This window comes from Pecten maximus, chromosome 12 (genome assembly GCF_902652985.1).
Source record: "Pecten maximus chromosome 12, xPecMax1.1, whole genome shotgun sequence".
Classification (NCBI taxonomy): domain Eukaryota; kingdom Metazoa; phylum Mollusca; class Bivalvia; order Pectinida; family Pectinidae; genus Pecten; species Pecten maximus.
The window spans coordinates 27,402,895-27,417,933 of record NC_047026.1 but is presented as its reverse complement, the minus strand read 5'-3'; the positions used below and the strand labels follow the sequence as shown (position 1 = coordinate 27,417,933).

The following is a 15,039-nucleotide window of genomic DNA, read 5'->3' as shown; positions in this document are numbered from 1 at the left end:
GGGTATTTATCTAAGGGCTATGGATGAGAGACCCTGTCGCCACACCCGGGGTATTTATCTAAGGGCTAGGGATGAGAGACCCTGTCCCACACCCGGTGTATTTATCCAAGGTCTTTGATGAGGCCCTGAGCACAGGAACATGATAATTTGCATGTTTATACCTGTTTCGGTTAGAGAGTATTATTTAACACTTTAGTTGTTTAGACAAAGACTTGGTTATATAGTATAGTGGGAAATGTCGACCCTTACACCGGTAACTATTAACTCCACCTGCCACCTGACACACCTATTCACTTTTTTTGGTATTACATCAGACATTGGCTTTGATACAAGTCCCTGTGCGTTCAAGGTAACGTTTTGAAGAGATTATGTTTCAATAGAACACCATAACATGTATGATGTAATCGCTTTAAACTGTGTCTAAGAATAGAACATAACTATTGGCTAAGTCCAAGATAATACCAAGAATGTACGAAAATAACTTCTATTTATATATCCCTGCTAATACACGTTGTTCTTCTAGACAGAGTCCTCCACCAGATCAGTGTTCGATCTCCTGGACAGAACCCTCCACCAGATCAGTGTTCGATCTCCTGGACAGAGCCCTCCACTAGATCAGTGTTCGATCTCCTGGACAGAGCCCTCCACCAGATCTGTGTTCGATCTGGACAGAGCCCTTCACCAGATCAGTGTTCGATCTCCTGGACAGAGCCCTCCACCAGATCTGTGTTCGATCTCCTGGACAGAACCCTCCACCAGATCAGTTTTCAATCTCCTGGACAGAGCCCTCCACCAGATCAGTGTTCGATCTCCTGGACAGAGCCCTCCACCAGATCTGTGTTCGATCTCCTGGACAGAGCCCTCCACCAGATCTGTGTTCGATCTCCTGGACAGAGCCCTCCACCAGATCAGTGTTCAATCTCTGGACAGAGCCCTTAACCAGATCTGTGTTCGATCTCCTGGACAGAACCTCCCACCAGATCTGTGTTCGATTTCTGGACAGAGCCCTCCGGCAGATTTGTGTTCGATCTCCTGGACAGAGCCCTCCACCAGATCTGTGTTCGATCTCCTGGACAGAGCCCTCCACTAGACCAGTGTTCGATCTCCTGGACAGAACCCTCCACCAGATCAGTATTCAATCTCCTGGACAGAACCCTCCACCAGATCAGTGTTCGATCTGGACAGAGCCCTCCACAAAATATGTGTTTGATCTGGACAGAGCCCTCCACCAGATCTGTGTTCGTTCTCCTGGACAGAGCCCTCCATCAGATCTGTGTTTGATCTGGACAGAGCCCTCCACCAGATCTGTGTTTGATCAGGACAGAGCCCTCCACCAGATCTGTGTTCGATCTCCTGGACAGAACCCTCCACCAGATCTGTGTTCGATCTCCTGGACAGAACCCTCCACCAGATCAGTATTCAATCTCCTGGATAGAGCCCTCCACCAGATCAGTGTTCGATCTCCTGGACAGAGCCCTCCACCAGACCAGTGTTCGATCTCCTGGACAGAGCCCTCCACCAGACCAGTGTTCAATCTCCTGGATAGAGCCCTCGACCAGATCTGTGTTCAATCTCCTGGACAGAACCCTCAACCAGATCAGTGTTCGATCTCCTGGAAAGAACCCTCCACCAGATCAGTGTTCGATCTCCTGGACAGAGCCCTCCACTAGATCTGTGTTCGATCTCCTGGACAGAACCCTTCACCAGATCAGTGTTCAATCTCCTCTACAGAGCCCTCCACCAGATCAGTGTTCAATCTCCTGGATAGAGCCCTCCACCAGATTAGTGTTCGATCTCCTGGACAGAGCCCTCCACCAGATCAGTGTTCGATCTCCTGGACAGAACCCTCCACCAGATCAGTGTTTGATCTGCTGGACAGGGCCCTCCACTAGATCAGTGTTCGATCTCCTGGACAGAGCCCTCCACCAGATCAGTGTTTGATCTCCTGGACAGAGCCCTCAACCAGATCTGTGTTCGATCTCCTGGACAGAACCCTCCACCAGATTTGTGTTCGATCTCCTGGACAGAACCCTCCACCAGATCAGTGTTTGATCAGGACAGAGCCCTCCACCAGATCAGTGTTCGATCTCCTGGAAAGAGCCCTCCACCAGATCTGTGTTTGATCTGGACAGAGCCCTCCACCAGATCAGTGTTTGATCTGGCCAGAGCCCTCCACCAGATCTGTGTTTGATCTGGGCAGAGCCCTCCACCAGATCTGTGTTTGATCTCCTGGACAGAGCCCTCCACCAGATCTGTGTTTGATCTGGACAGAGCCCTCCACCAGATCTGTGTTTGATCTGGACAGAACCCTCCGCCAGATCTGTATTCAATCTCCTGGACAGAGCCCTCCACCAGATCAGTGTTCGATCTCCTGGACAGAGCCCTCCACCAAATTTGTGTTCGATCTCCTGGACAGAGCCCTCCACCAGATCTGTGTTCGATCCCCTGGAAAGAACCCCTCACCAGATCAGTGTTCGATCTCCTGGAAAGAACCCTCCACCAGATCTGTGTTTCCTCTGGACAGAGCCCTCCACCAGACCAGTGTTCAATCTCCTGGACAGAGCCCTCCACCAGATCAGTGTTCGATCTCCTGGACAGAACCCCTCACCAGATCAGTGTTTGATCTCCTGGAAAGAGCCCTCCACCAGATCAGTGTTCGATCTCCTGGACAGAGCCCTCCACTAGATCTGTGTTCGATCTCCTGGACAGAACCCTCCACCAGATCAGTGTTCAATCTCCTGGACAGAGCCCTCCACCAGATCAGTGTTCAATCTCCTGGATAGAGCCCTCCACCAGATCTGTGTTCGATCTCCTGGACAGAGCCCTCCACCAGATCTGTGTTCGATCTCCTGGATAGAGCCCTCGACCAGATCTGTGTTCGATCTCCTCTACAGAACCCTCCACCAGACCAGTGTTCGATCTCCTGGACAGAGCCCTCCACCAGACCAGTGTTCAATCTCCTGGACAGAGCCCTCCACAGATCTGTGTTCAATCTCCTGGACAGAGCCTTCCACTAGACCAGTTTTCGATCTACTGGACAGAGCCCTCCACCAGATCTGTGTTTGATCTGGACAGAGCCCTTCACCAGATCAGTGTTCGATCTCCTGGACAGAGCCCTCCACCAGATCTGTGTTCGATCTCATGGACAGAGCCCTCCACCAGATCTGTGTTCGATCTCCTGGACAGAGCCCTCCACCAGACCAGTATTCAATCTCCTGGATAGAGCCCTCCACCAGATTAGTGTTCGATCTCCTGGACAGAGCCCTCCACCAGATCAGTGTTCGATCTCCTGGACAGAACCCTCCACCAGATCAGTGTTTGATCTCCTGGACAGAGCCCTCCACCAGATCAGTGTTCGATCTCCTGGACAGAGCCCTCCACCAGATCAGTGTTTGATCTCCTGGACAGAGCCCTCCACCAGATCTGTGTTCGATCTCCTGGACAGAGCCCTCCACCAGATTTGTGTTCGATCTCCTGGACAGAACCCTCCACCAGATCAGTGTTTGATCAGGACAGAGCCCTCCACCAGATCAGTGTTCGATCTCCTGGAAAGAGCCCTCCACCAGATCTGTGTTTGATCTGGACAGAGCCCTCCACCAGATCAGTGTTTGATCTGGCCAGAGCCCTCCACCAGATCAGTGTTTGATCTGGCCAGAGCCCTCCACCAGATCTGTGTTTGATCTGGGCAGAGCCCTCCACCAGATCTGTGTTTGATCTCCTGGACAGAGCCCTCCACCAGATCTGTGTTTGATCTGGACAGAGCCCTCCAACAGATCTGTGTTTGATCTGGACAGAGCCCTCCACCAGATCTGTGTTTGATCTGGACAGAACCCTCCACCAGATCTGTATTCAATCTCCTGGACAGAGCCCTCCACCAGATCAGTGTTCGATCTCCTGGACAGAGCCCTCTACCAGATTTGTGTTCGATCTCCTGGACAGAGCCCTCCACCAGATCTGTGTTCGATCTCCTGGACAGAACCCCTCACCAGATCAGTGTTCGATCTCCTGGAAAGAACCCTCCACCAGATCTGTGTTTCCTCTGGACAGAGCCCTCCACCAGACCAGTGTTCAATCTCCTGGACAGAGCCCTCCACCAGATCAGTGTTCGATCTCCTGGACAGAACCCCTCACCAGATCAGTGTTCGATCTCCTGGAAAGAACCCTCCACCAGATCAGTGTTCGATCTCCTGGACAGAGCCCTCCACTAGATCTGTGTTCGATCTCCTGGACAGAACCCTTCACCAGATCAGTGTTCAATCTCCTGGACAGAGCCCTCCACCAGATCAGTGTTCAATCTCCTGGATAGAGCCCTCCACCAGATCTGTGTTCGGTCTCCTGGACAGAGCCCTCCACCAGATCTGTGTTCGATCTCCTGGACAGAGCCCTCCACCAGATCTGTGTTTGATCTCCTGGACAGAGCCTTCCACCAGATCTGTGTTTGATCTGGACAGAGCCCTCCACCAGATCAGTGTTCGATCTCCTAGACACATGTCTGACAGATTTATATTCTGTACAGCTGTTCAAAGACTCGATCTTACTGCATATATTAAAATGATATCATATTATATACGTTGTAAAAGATCTCGAAATACAAGTAAAGATATGATCAAACTCTCGTCCCAACACTGGAGTATGACAATGAATGTACCTGACGGTATCCGGGGAAACAATGTGAATTTAGTCTCAAATGTGATAATAAATTTCAATTGTTCACCCGCTTGTTATAACGTCAAAACGAACTAAAACTAAATTGCGACGAAAAACTCTTGTATACAGTTGATTGGGAGAAATCTTGTGGCTGTAGTCGAAATGTAAAGACAGATTGCGGCAAAGTATCTCCGCTTGAGTCATGGAGGCCTGCAGGCCGATTCAATAATGCATGTTCGAAAGTGGCTTTTCTTCTTTATGCTTTATGATATGTATATCATACATTAAAAAATATGTATCATATTATAAATGTAATATACGATATTATACAAATATAGCATTTTAATGAGGTCGATACATGGTTATATCAACCTATTTTTTCTTAGGTCGATATAACATGTATCGACCGAATTTTAAATGCTATAATTGCTTTATTATTTTTCTTGATTTTGTGAAAGAAAAACTTTATATCGGGCGATATAGACTTAAAAGTTAGTTCAAAGTAATTGTCATTTGGTTTCTAGATATTAATTCCAAAAAGATAACTGAATAAACCAATATGAATTAGACAATAATATTCAATTGTAAACAATTAGATCCTGTTATAATCACAATACGATACATTTCATAGTGTTTAATTAGCTTAACAAGAGCTAAAGTTCACCAGAGTTTTGAAATCATCCATCATGCTTATGCTTATATCTGGATACCGCTTCTATAGGCCAACAATGTTGATTTCTTATAAAGTTGCACTTTCCTGTCACGCATCTCAAGATAATAAGCTGACAGTGCGTTATCCAATTCTGCCAGTGAATATGCCTCAAAGTTGTCCTGGATGCTCCTGGCTGTAAGGTATTGTCGAAAAAGCTTCACATCTGTATGTATTGGTAGCTCGCTTTGTGTTAAGAGCGTCGGCATTTTCACGAATATTGTTGATATCGTCTTCAGACAGTTTGGGGAAACGGTTAACGTTGTCGTCTGCCATCTTCACTCTATTCAGGGCGCTCAAACGCTTGTATCAATAACCTACGTACAATACGTTTTAAGCGCTCGTGTGATCTAGATGCTTTCTAAAAATAATCGTGTAATTTAGTTTTTTTATAAACTTTTCCCGGAAACATCAGTCAATATAGCTTTTTACAGGTGGTCGCGTGACCTCTTTTCAGCCAATCAGAAGAGGCAAAAAGTCAAGAAAAATAATAAATAGATATTATTGGATTTCCGCTGGAGATCATATCTATACAAGAGTGCACCAGAATATTGGAATTTATAACATGTCGACTGTAAAATATTAATACAATACAATTTTGACCTTTATATAACCTTTATTGTTGACCCAATAAAATATTTGATATAATAAATACTATATCAAATATAATATATGATATTTTAAATACACTTTAAAAGATGTTTTATATACTATATGAGATATGTAAAAAAAAAAAGAACTCTTTTAAGAACGAATATGTCGTCCAATTCCACGTGGAATACGCGAGTTCTAATGCCCTAATGTGCTCATTGTCATCAACATTAATAGTTATATCACGTGTATCTACACGGGATAGAATAGCTGACATGTAATTGTATATAGCTTATCCGTTGCCAAGATGACTGTTCATTGACGTCATTGCAGATCATTTTGGAGTTGTCATGGTTTTCTGAACTGTAGTTATTGAGCGTTAACAGACTTGACCGAATTCACAAAAACTCAAATTTGCATGTTTTTTCTTGGTTGATGTTGACAATTATTTATACCTTAAGCGTATCCCGACGTTGAAAGTATCTTATAGACTGAGTGTATCTTATAGACCGAGTGTATCTTATAGACTGAGTGTATCTTAGAGACTGAATGTATCTTATAGACCGAGTGTATCTTACAGACTGAGTGTTTCTTGTAGACTGAGTGTATCTTATAGACCGAGTGTATCTTATAGACCGAGTGTAACTTATAGACCGAGTGTATCTTATCTTATAGACCGAGTGTATCTTATAGACCGAGTGTAACTTATAGACCGAGTGTATCTTATCTTATAGACCGAGTGTATCTTATAGACCGAGTGCATCTTATAGACTGAGTGTATCTTATAGACCGAGTGTATCTTATAGAACGAGTGTATCTTATAGACCGAGTGTATCTTATAGACCGACTGTATCTTATTGACCGAGTGTATCTTATAGACCGAGTGTATCTTATAGACCGAGTGCATCTTATAGACTGAGTGTATCTTACAGACCGAGTGTATCTTATAGACTGAGTGTATCTTACAGACCGAGTGTATCTTATAGACTGAGTGTATCTTACAGACTGAGTGTATCTTATAGACTGAGTGTATCTTATAGACTGAGTGTATCTTATAGATTGAGTGTATCTTATATACTGAGTGTATCTTATAGACTGAGTGTATCTTATAGACTGAGTGTATCTTACAGACTGAGTGTATCTTATAGACCGAGTGTATCTTATAGACCGAGTGTATCTTATAGACTGAGTGTATCTTACAGACTGAGTGTATCTTATAGACCGAGTGTATCTTATAGACCGAGTGTATCTTATAGACTGAGTGTATCTTACAGACCGAGTGTATCTTATAGACTGAGTGTATCTTACAGACTGAGTGTATCTTACAGACCGAGTGTATCTTATAGACTGAGTGTATCTTATAGACTGAGTGTATCTTATAGACTGAGTGTATCTTATAGACTGAGTGTATCTTATAGACTGAGTGTATCTTACAGACTGGGTGTATCTTACAGACTGGGTGTATCTTACAGACCGAGTGTATCTTATAGACCGAGTGTATCTGATTGACCGAGTGTATCTTATAGACCGAGTGTATCTTATAGACCGAGTGTATCTTATAGACTGAGTGTATCTTATAGACTGAGTGTATCTTATAGACCGAGTGTATCTTATAGACTGAGTGTATCTTATAGACCGAGTGTAATTTTATTTCAGACGGATATGGCAGAACGACAACAGTACAAGTCGTGAGGGAATCACGCGGATTAGGCCTAACACAGGTACACGGAAGTAAAATAGATCGTATTTCAAGATAATTCCCGTAGACATATTGTGTTTAGTCGAACATATTAGGGTTCAATACTGTGGAAAAAAACAACATTGTCTTCATCATTACCTGCTGATCCCGGCTACGGTCACGAATGAAGTACTGCTCATGAAAATTATTCAAACCTGGAATTACTTGATGTATTGTGTTATTTAAATATTTCAAATATAACAAAACGTATAAGAACGCTGAAACAGCAATATGTGTCCCACGTAATCAGGTAGTGCAGCCACAACGCCGTACTGGGTCTTCAATCGGGTTACTGCAACCTCTTAGGCTCTATTATACATTTAACTTCTACAATAAATACTTCAACCAGCAAAATATGTCTTTCTGGGGCAAATCTCAGTTACTCTTCCATATATGGACATCAAACTTAGGAAATAAGTACAACATGCAATTGTACGAGGCCTGGTGTGTCCTATATCAAAATTAGGTCATTGCGTCCTCAGGTTAACCTTTTCCCCTTGATTTTAGGTACGTGTTCTAAAATCAGCTTGACACATGGTTTCGCAACATACATGTATATATCGGCCACTGTTTTATATATGATCCTGTGAAGGCTGTCCGTCACGTTATAAAGTAGGTTCTCTGTCACCTCTACTTGAACTTTGACCCTGACCTTAATTTCATAACTCTTTCCTATTACAGATTTGCTCTGTAGTAAAACAAACTGTCGAACTGTTGAATGTTTGTTAATACATGTACTTGTATTCTTATTTTAGAAAACATTTGAATCCCCAAGACAATGTAATGGTTTTTATTGTTGTTTTACAACAATCAATAAACAAATTATATCAACTGGTACAAATCATTCCGGTTGTCCCAGTGCGTTGACAGACGACAGACTCAGCGCGAGGACATAAGGTAACCATCTCAGTCACGTGTTACGATATACGTCTGTGAGTTTAGCCATATCTCCTTTCTAAATCGTGGCATATTCTTGTTTCCATTAAAATGGGAGCAATTCTTATTATTAACGAAGCCAAGATAGCTACTCATCAAAGCATTCGACAAGTCAACGAATTATACTATTAAGAGTCGATAATTTGAAGTTTTGACATGGAGAAATAGGTGAGAAATCTCCCAGTCGATGCTGACAGATTTGAGTGACAGGCTTCCAATGTTTTAGTTATAGATAGCTGACTAAGTAGACAACTGGTCAGGTTGGTTAAAGGACACTGCCATAGGTAAGTTCTATGAGGAATAAAGGTTTGTAAGGCAGCATACAAATCCAAACAATGGAACAAAGAATCACCAAAGACAAATTTAGTAAATTGAAACATTTATTTACACATAACTTGATAAATAGTCAATAAATTGAGCATTTACTGGAATTTGAAACACAATAAATTAAATATTTATTTCAATAAATAAATTCATTTGTACAGGAAATGGCACAATACAATGTGAGCACAATACGACTGGTAGACATGATATGTCTCACTTTCATGATACTGATTAAATTATGCGGTCAATGCACCTCCCCACTTTTAAGTTATCTGGGCCCATCTTGACTTCCCTTTTGGATTTCCACATAGTTTGGCCCCAACACCAAGGACGTGTCCTAGAAGGACGATGGTGCAGTATATCCATAATTCAGTATAAACTAATCTATTGCTTAACTGATTTGAAGTTACTTAACACCTTACTCTATTCCTAAACTCTGATATGAAGTTACTTAAAACGTTACTCTATTCCTTAACCCCGGATTTGAAGTTACTTTCTTAACTTGTGTTTCTATACATTCCTCCTTAAGAACATAACTCTTCGGACTTTCTTGATCCCTCTACGACGGAAACTAAAAGTCCTCGTCGACCACCTGGAATTCTTTTCTGATATTTAATGAGATGCACAAACATACTGCAATGATCCACGACATACAATGAAATTGATGGGAATGACTTAATAAAACACAGAACACAAACAGTTCATTGCACATTTTCCAAAATAAAAAAAAATGCCTTTGATTCAATGGTGTGTCTAGGAGCTCCTTCCCTCCTCTCCTGACTAGATCAGCATTGTTAGCTTTATAATATCATCTTGCGTATCTCCTTCCTACCTCTTGTAAACGAGAATCTTCTCCATGGCACCTTGTTGGTTTTAAATAGTAGTTAGATGTCAGTGACACAACGTTAACGAATGCACATCACAGTAAGAGAGAGACAGTTCGTCACCAAGGTAACCACGTGCAATATGAACGTATATTACCGCCGTCACCGTGGCCGTACATGTATATCGTCATTAAGGGTAGAAGGCTTCACTCATTTGGTCTGTCAATGAGAAAGAAGGTTATGGTCAAGAAACAATAGCATATGTATATCTTATGGAGAGGACATTGATAAGTTGTGATAATCTGTAACCCATACTTCCGTATTGTTTATGCAAAATCCAAAGCCATAGAAATATTTTTAATAAGTTGTAAAGCTTCGAGTAAATGAAACAAAAACATTAGCTTTTCCTCTGATTCTGCAACTGTTATAGACTACAATAGTCTTTAGTATCTGTTAAGTTATTGGGTTAATAAAAAATGTATCTACCTCAAGAGATGTTAATAATAGTATAATGAAGACTTACCGGATATACAAATGTCGATTTCATATCTGTCCCGGAATCATTTTCGGCTATACAGGCAAACACGCCCATATGACGCCATTGGACATCTCGGATCAGAAGATCGCCATTTGGTAAAAGCTGTCAATACAAGTAAGCATATAAGTAAAACATTGATCCGGGTGTATCATCACAATGTATATGTTAACTACTTAATGTGATTCATTGGATAATGTCACAACAGATATTTGTCTAAAGCATCTTTTGGGGCAAAATAAGCAAACTGACTAAAGCCGAGTTCTCATAATTACCACTAAAATCTGTATTGGTAGGATATTTGTCTGAAGCATTTGTGACAGTGTAATTTTTCACAATGCATTAACTTTATAACAAAAGGAAATAAAGAGCGATTCTTACCTCGTATCCCAAATTGTCATCTGTGATTATCTCACGATTCGGGGTCTTCCACATAATTCGAGGTGTTGGATATCCCTCCGCACGACAAAACAATTGAATTGCAGCGCCACTTTTCTCTACTCGGTTACTCGTCCACAAGAACACACGTGCTGGCATTTTGTCTGTAACAATGGAGCGGGACATTTAGTTTGTGACATTTAATTGTAAGGTTCATACGAAATGATATCAAATTATCAAGTGATCCAGAGTGGATTATCTGTGTCTTTTATTGATTCAAAGAACATTTGATTATCAATTGGCTTCAAACGTTATATAACTATTTTGGATGATCGTAGCATTTATACGATTTATTCAAAGTTTACTGAAAACCTATAAATATTGCTTACCAGTTAATGTTCTTTTGATGAGACAACTGCTGTCTTCTCCGTCATCTAGCATTCTATCTGTAAAAAACAATAACATACTTAGTCTATAACAGTAATACTGTGTATACTAACACATTAATTCGATTACGTCATAATTCTGATGCAATATTGTTGACCGTGATTGGCTAGTTATGTTGAGGACCGTGATGCAATGCGGCGCCATGCCCCAGGCGATTAACAATTTTTCCAAAAAGCTAGGACAGTTATCAACAGCATTATTTAGAATTAAGGAGTTGGAGTAAGATAGGAGGGTATGTAGAAGTTCGCGTAAGAGACAGAATTAACAACTGTTAATCTACTGTGGAATTTCTCTCATACGCATGTCCCTCTGATTTTATCGATTTCCGACAATAACCAAACAACAGCGCCGCCGTGCGGTGGAATAACAGAACAATGGCTAACAATCCTGTTTGAACATTCGGATCTATCTGATTTATCAATCACATTTCTGTTGCAATTAATTTCCATAGTTGTACCTCTACAGATGGTGTTAGTACATACTGCTGGTAACCAATCACTGCGAACAATGTATGCTAGCGAGCCAATCAACGTCGACAGACTATTTATATCCATGTGCAATACCCACACTATGATACAGCGACCAATTGTTATAATCGTAGGTGTACCTACCTACGGAGAGGGTTGTAGTACTTGTTATCCTCCTTGTGGGTGTGTCCGCCACGCATGAGTAGTCACCCTCCATATCCGGTGTGATACAGTCAAGATAAAGCAAGGCTTTGGTAAAACTTCTCCTCAATAATGGACGGCCACTCTTATCAACGACATCTTCGTAAAACGCCTCGTCGTTTGTATTTGAAAGCATGTCACCCTGCAATGACAGAATGGCGGTGTTGATTGATAAAACAATGGTCAGTTTGAGGCTTATCACACTTTCCAATGTAATATTAGAACATCCCGATAATGTACAACACGTCGTAGGGGTATTCGATGACCTTTATCAAGACAACGTCCGGTCAGCTTCCGATCAAAGGGATAATTGATGTAACTTCTGATTTATATATCGATTACAGCGAGGAGATTTAAAATGACAAATGTTGTGGTAAATATTCCAAGGTCCCCGCAAATGAAGTGCGATTTTGTTTTACAATAGATTAGGTCCGTATTTATCTATCAAAAATCCCACTGATAACACATATTTTTTATTCGAATATATAAAGAAATTCAACAGAATATAAGAATTAAGACTAGATGTTATCTTCTACGTCGGTGTTGGAGAGGACATGCATTTTCATTTTTTTTTTCAAACTTTGATTTATCTCATTAAAAATTGCCGCGTTCTAATTTAGAGACCATAACAGTGATATTTCTCCCTGCAGGAAGACTGTAAACTTGGATATGAAGTAAGTTCATGGTTAAATATCAGTCAGATAAAAAGGAAGTTTTAATTACCTGTTCTATCCTGTGCTGTCCATCTTTCACCCAATGTATGGTAGGGGGAGGGGCACCGCCAACTTGACACGTTAACACAGCACTTTTGTCCAATACGATCGTTTTACGAGGTAATTCACCATTCTTCTTGAAGAATAAATCCTGACCTAATCTCCGTGCTGAATTAAAAGAAAATATATTTATTGTAAAACGCGAATGTAAAAATACAAAGCACTTAACCATTACCAAACGGTTATAATTAATTGTATTACATTCTGATGTGACTAAGATATACATTTAGACTGGGAGATGTTCTGTGAGGTTTAATTTCGCATAATTGTATCTTCTTTGTTATACTTACATGATTGTCGCTTTGAAGTTCCGTAGGGAGTTCGCGCTTCCTGCAACGAAAAAAAGGTATACAATGTCACTTTCTAAAATGCTTACTGGTACCTGCTAATGCGGTTTTGAAACGCTTTTAATTACACCATCATGACTTATGTCGTGCGGTGCTTAACTGATTTTAACACTTAATTTGAATAAAATGTCCATTAATTAAATAATAAATAGTCTAATAGTTGCGTCATTTTTCTTTTGGCTGTTCGCCAATTCGTTCGGTTTTTCTCTCGTGACCCGAATAGTTTGGCACAGTGCCAAGTAGGGCAGTGAGGCAATGTGCCATACAATGTTCAGATCACCGCGTTTATGAATGGAAGTGTATTACAACTCTTCACTACTGCGTGGAATGCGGGCCCTGGGGCTACAAGGTATGCGTCACTTATGACCAGTAGACCGTAGCATGGGAGTGTCGCTCTGGGTGACCCCGTACATGTGCGACATCGGGACCTCCACGTGTGTGTAGACATAGTACAACCCTAAATACACGTTACCTAGAGAAACCCATTCATAAAAGACACGCATTATGTCATAACTCCGAAATGCGCTCGATTAATCCCTCTTTGAAAAAAAAACTAACAGGAAAATTGAGTATGGTGTTGATGATTTCCTCCACATCTCCTATACGTTTCTTCAAGCTCTCCTGTATTTTACTAGATTAGATTACTAGATTAGATAGCCCCTTCAAGCTCTCCTGTATTTTACTAGATTAGATAGCCCCTAAGTGTTTATTTAGTTGATAATGTCCACGATTTTTATTATCTAACCTACTAATATAAGCCTTTCTTTCCCGTTAGTTTTAAACTTTAAAACTACGACATCGACGGTTACAAAAAACAATTTGAAAGGTCTCGCATTTTATCATTAAATGAATATAACATTAAGTATCGCCTACTTTTTTTTACCTTCAAACGCAGACCTATACGCGAAATATACATAGACTTTACTTGAGATTCTGGAGGCGGGAGCAGTCCGTTTTGTATTAACCATTGAATATTTCGAGAATATTCTTGGCTCAAAGCGAGATAGAATATGCTTGTCATACTTACTAGGTATCTGCCCGCTGACAGGGACAAACACAGCAATAGGGAGACTAGATATCCCAAAAACGTCACACTGCTGCCCATTCCTCGTATAAATAATCTGTAACACAAATATAAGACAAAAATATTAGTATTTAGTATATTGAACAATATAGCGAAAATAATATTTTGCGTAAAATTCATATTTCTTAATGTTATTATTACGATAATCAATTAAAAATTCCAATTTAGATTTCATCATACAACTATTGTTAGTAAATTAAATGCATTTTAATAATCAACATTTATTTTCAGATATTAACAGTATATAAAAATGTTTTAGAAAATTTCTTACCTCAAATTGAAAATCTCCAAAAATTGTAAAAGAATAATATCCGAGTATGTAGTGTAGCTGTAATAAGGTTGTCCGTAATGTAGCACTAGTATATGTATTTCACTGCACAACCGTTCTGTCCTAAACGTAATGTCCATTTAGCTCTCCTTCTGTCCATTTATACCTTGTGATGACGTCAACAAGTTGCGAAGCGGCCTGCGATTCGCTGATGTATATACATGGGTGTATTCTACGTACTGGGAGGCCGCGCCCCTAGGTGTTCAGATACGATCAATAGTTACGCTTTGTCTGGACACGGACACTTTACAGCTTTATAGGGATTTTGTGCTAAGTCCTAGTTTGAGATTATTTTTTTGGATTACCAAAATATATAGATTTGTCTTAAAGAACATATCGTGGAATCTTCACTAATGTTTCAATAAGTATAGAACTGATACATTGAACGTTTCCACCACCTCAGGGGAAACATTCTAATTACTCTTTTACTCCGCACTAAACAGAAAGGGACCACTGGATATTTTTCAATTCCTCCATTAGTTTGGATATTTTTATTTATTTGTTTCGGCGGTTTTAATATTAGTACGTGCACATCGGCATATATACAAAATGTGTGTTCGTCTTACATTTCATTACCACTACCGGGGTGTCCTAGATCAACACTATAGTTTACTGTCGTGTGTCTTTGACATTATTTCATTAACAATACATTTTTATCTGATCCGGTTGAAAAGAATTCTTTAAACGTATTAAGTAATCATGGATTCATT

The 15,039-nt window shown here is 40.7% G+C and overlaps 2 protein-coding genes across 2 annotated transcripts; one reads left to right on the top strand and one right to left on the bottom strand.

The window, feature by feature from the left end:
• Window positions 1–235: 235 nt before the first annotated feature.
• On the top strand, window positions 236–7,639 carry LOC117338961. The gene is made up of 7 exons (XM_033900325.1): window positions 236–253; window positions 524–949; window positions 1,291–1,935; window positions 2,238–2,765; window positions 3,042–3,572; window positions 3,829–4,470; window positions 7,604–7,639. The coding sequence occupies exons 1-7, from the start codon at window positions 236–238 to the stop codon at window positions 7,637–7,639; spliced, it is 2,826 nt and encodes a 941-aa protein (XP_033756216.1).
• Window positions 7,640–8,988: 1,349 nt separating this feature from the next.
• LOC117339443 (zwei Ig domain protein zig-3-like) lies at window positions 8,989–14,424 on the bottom strand. The gene is made up of 9 exons (XM_033901023.1): window positions 14,273–14,424; window positions 13,945–14,038; window positions 12,861–12,900; window positions 12,521–12,678; window positions 11,741–11,939; window positions 11,072–11,128; window positions 10,686–10,846; window positions 10,293–10,409; window positions 8,989–9,988 (listed from the first exon to the last, which is right to left on the bottom strand). The coding sequence occupies exons 1-9, from the start codon at window positions 14,407–14,409 to the stop codon at window positions 9,980–9,982; spliced, it is 972 nt and encodes a 323-aa protein (XP_033756914.1). The 5' UTR covers window positions 14,410–14,424; the 3' UTR covers window positions 8,989–9,979.
• Window positions 14,425–15,039: the final 615 nt, after the last annotated feature.

What these genes read in the sequence shown, in the direction of transcription:
- LOC117338961 (XM_033900325.1), top strand. An exon ending in GAGCCCTCCACCAGATCAGT is followed by an intron (nt 1,936 to 2,237) that starts GTTTGATCTCCT and finishes TCTCCTGGACAG; the next exon opens with AGCCCTCCACCAGATCTGTG. An exon ending in GAGCCCTCCACCAGATCAGT is followed by an intron (nt 2,766 to 3,041) that starts GTTCAATCTCCT and finishes TCTACTGGACAG; the next exon opens with AGCCCTCCACCAGATCTGTG.
- LOC117339443 (XM_033901023.1), bottom strand. Translation starts at nt 14,409, where the DNA reads ATGGACATTACGTTTAGGACAGAACGGTTGTGCAGTGAAATACATATA. An exon ending in TGTCAGCGGGCAGATACCTA is followed by an intron (nt 12,901 to 13,944) that starts GTAAGTATGACA and finishes TTTTCGTTGCAG; the next exon opens with GAAGCGCGAACTCCCTACGG. An exon ending in TACTACAACCCTCTCCGTAG is followed by an intron (nt 11,129 to 11,740) that starts GTAGGTACACCT and finishes TGTTTTTTACAG; the next exon opens with ATAGAATGCTAGATGACGGA.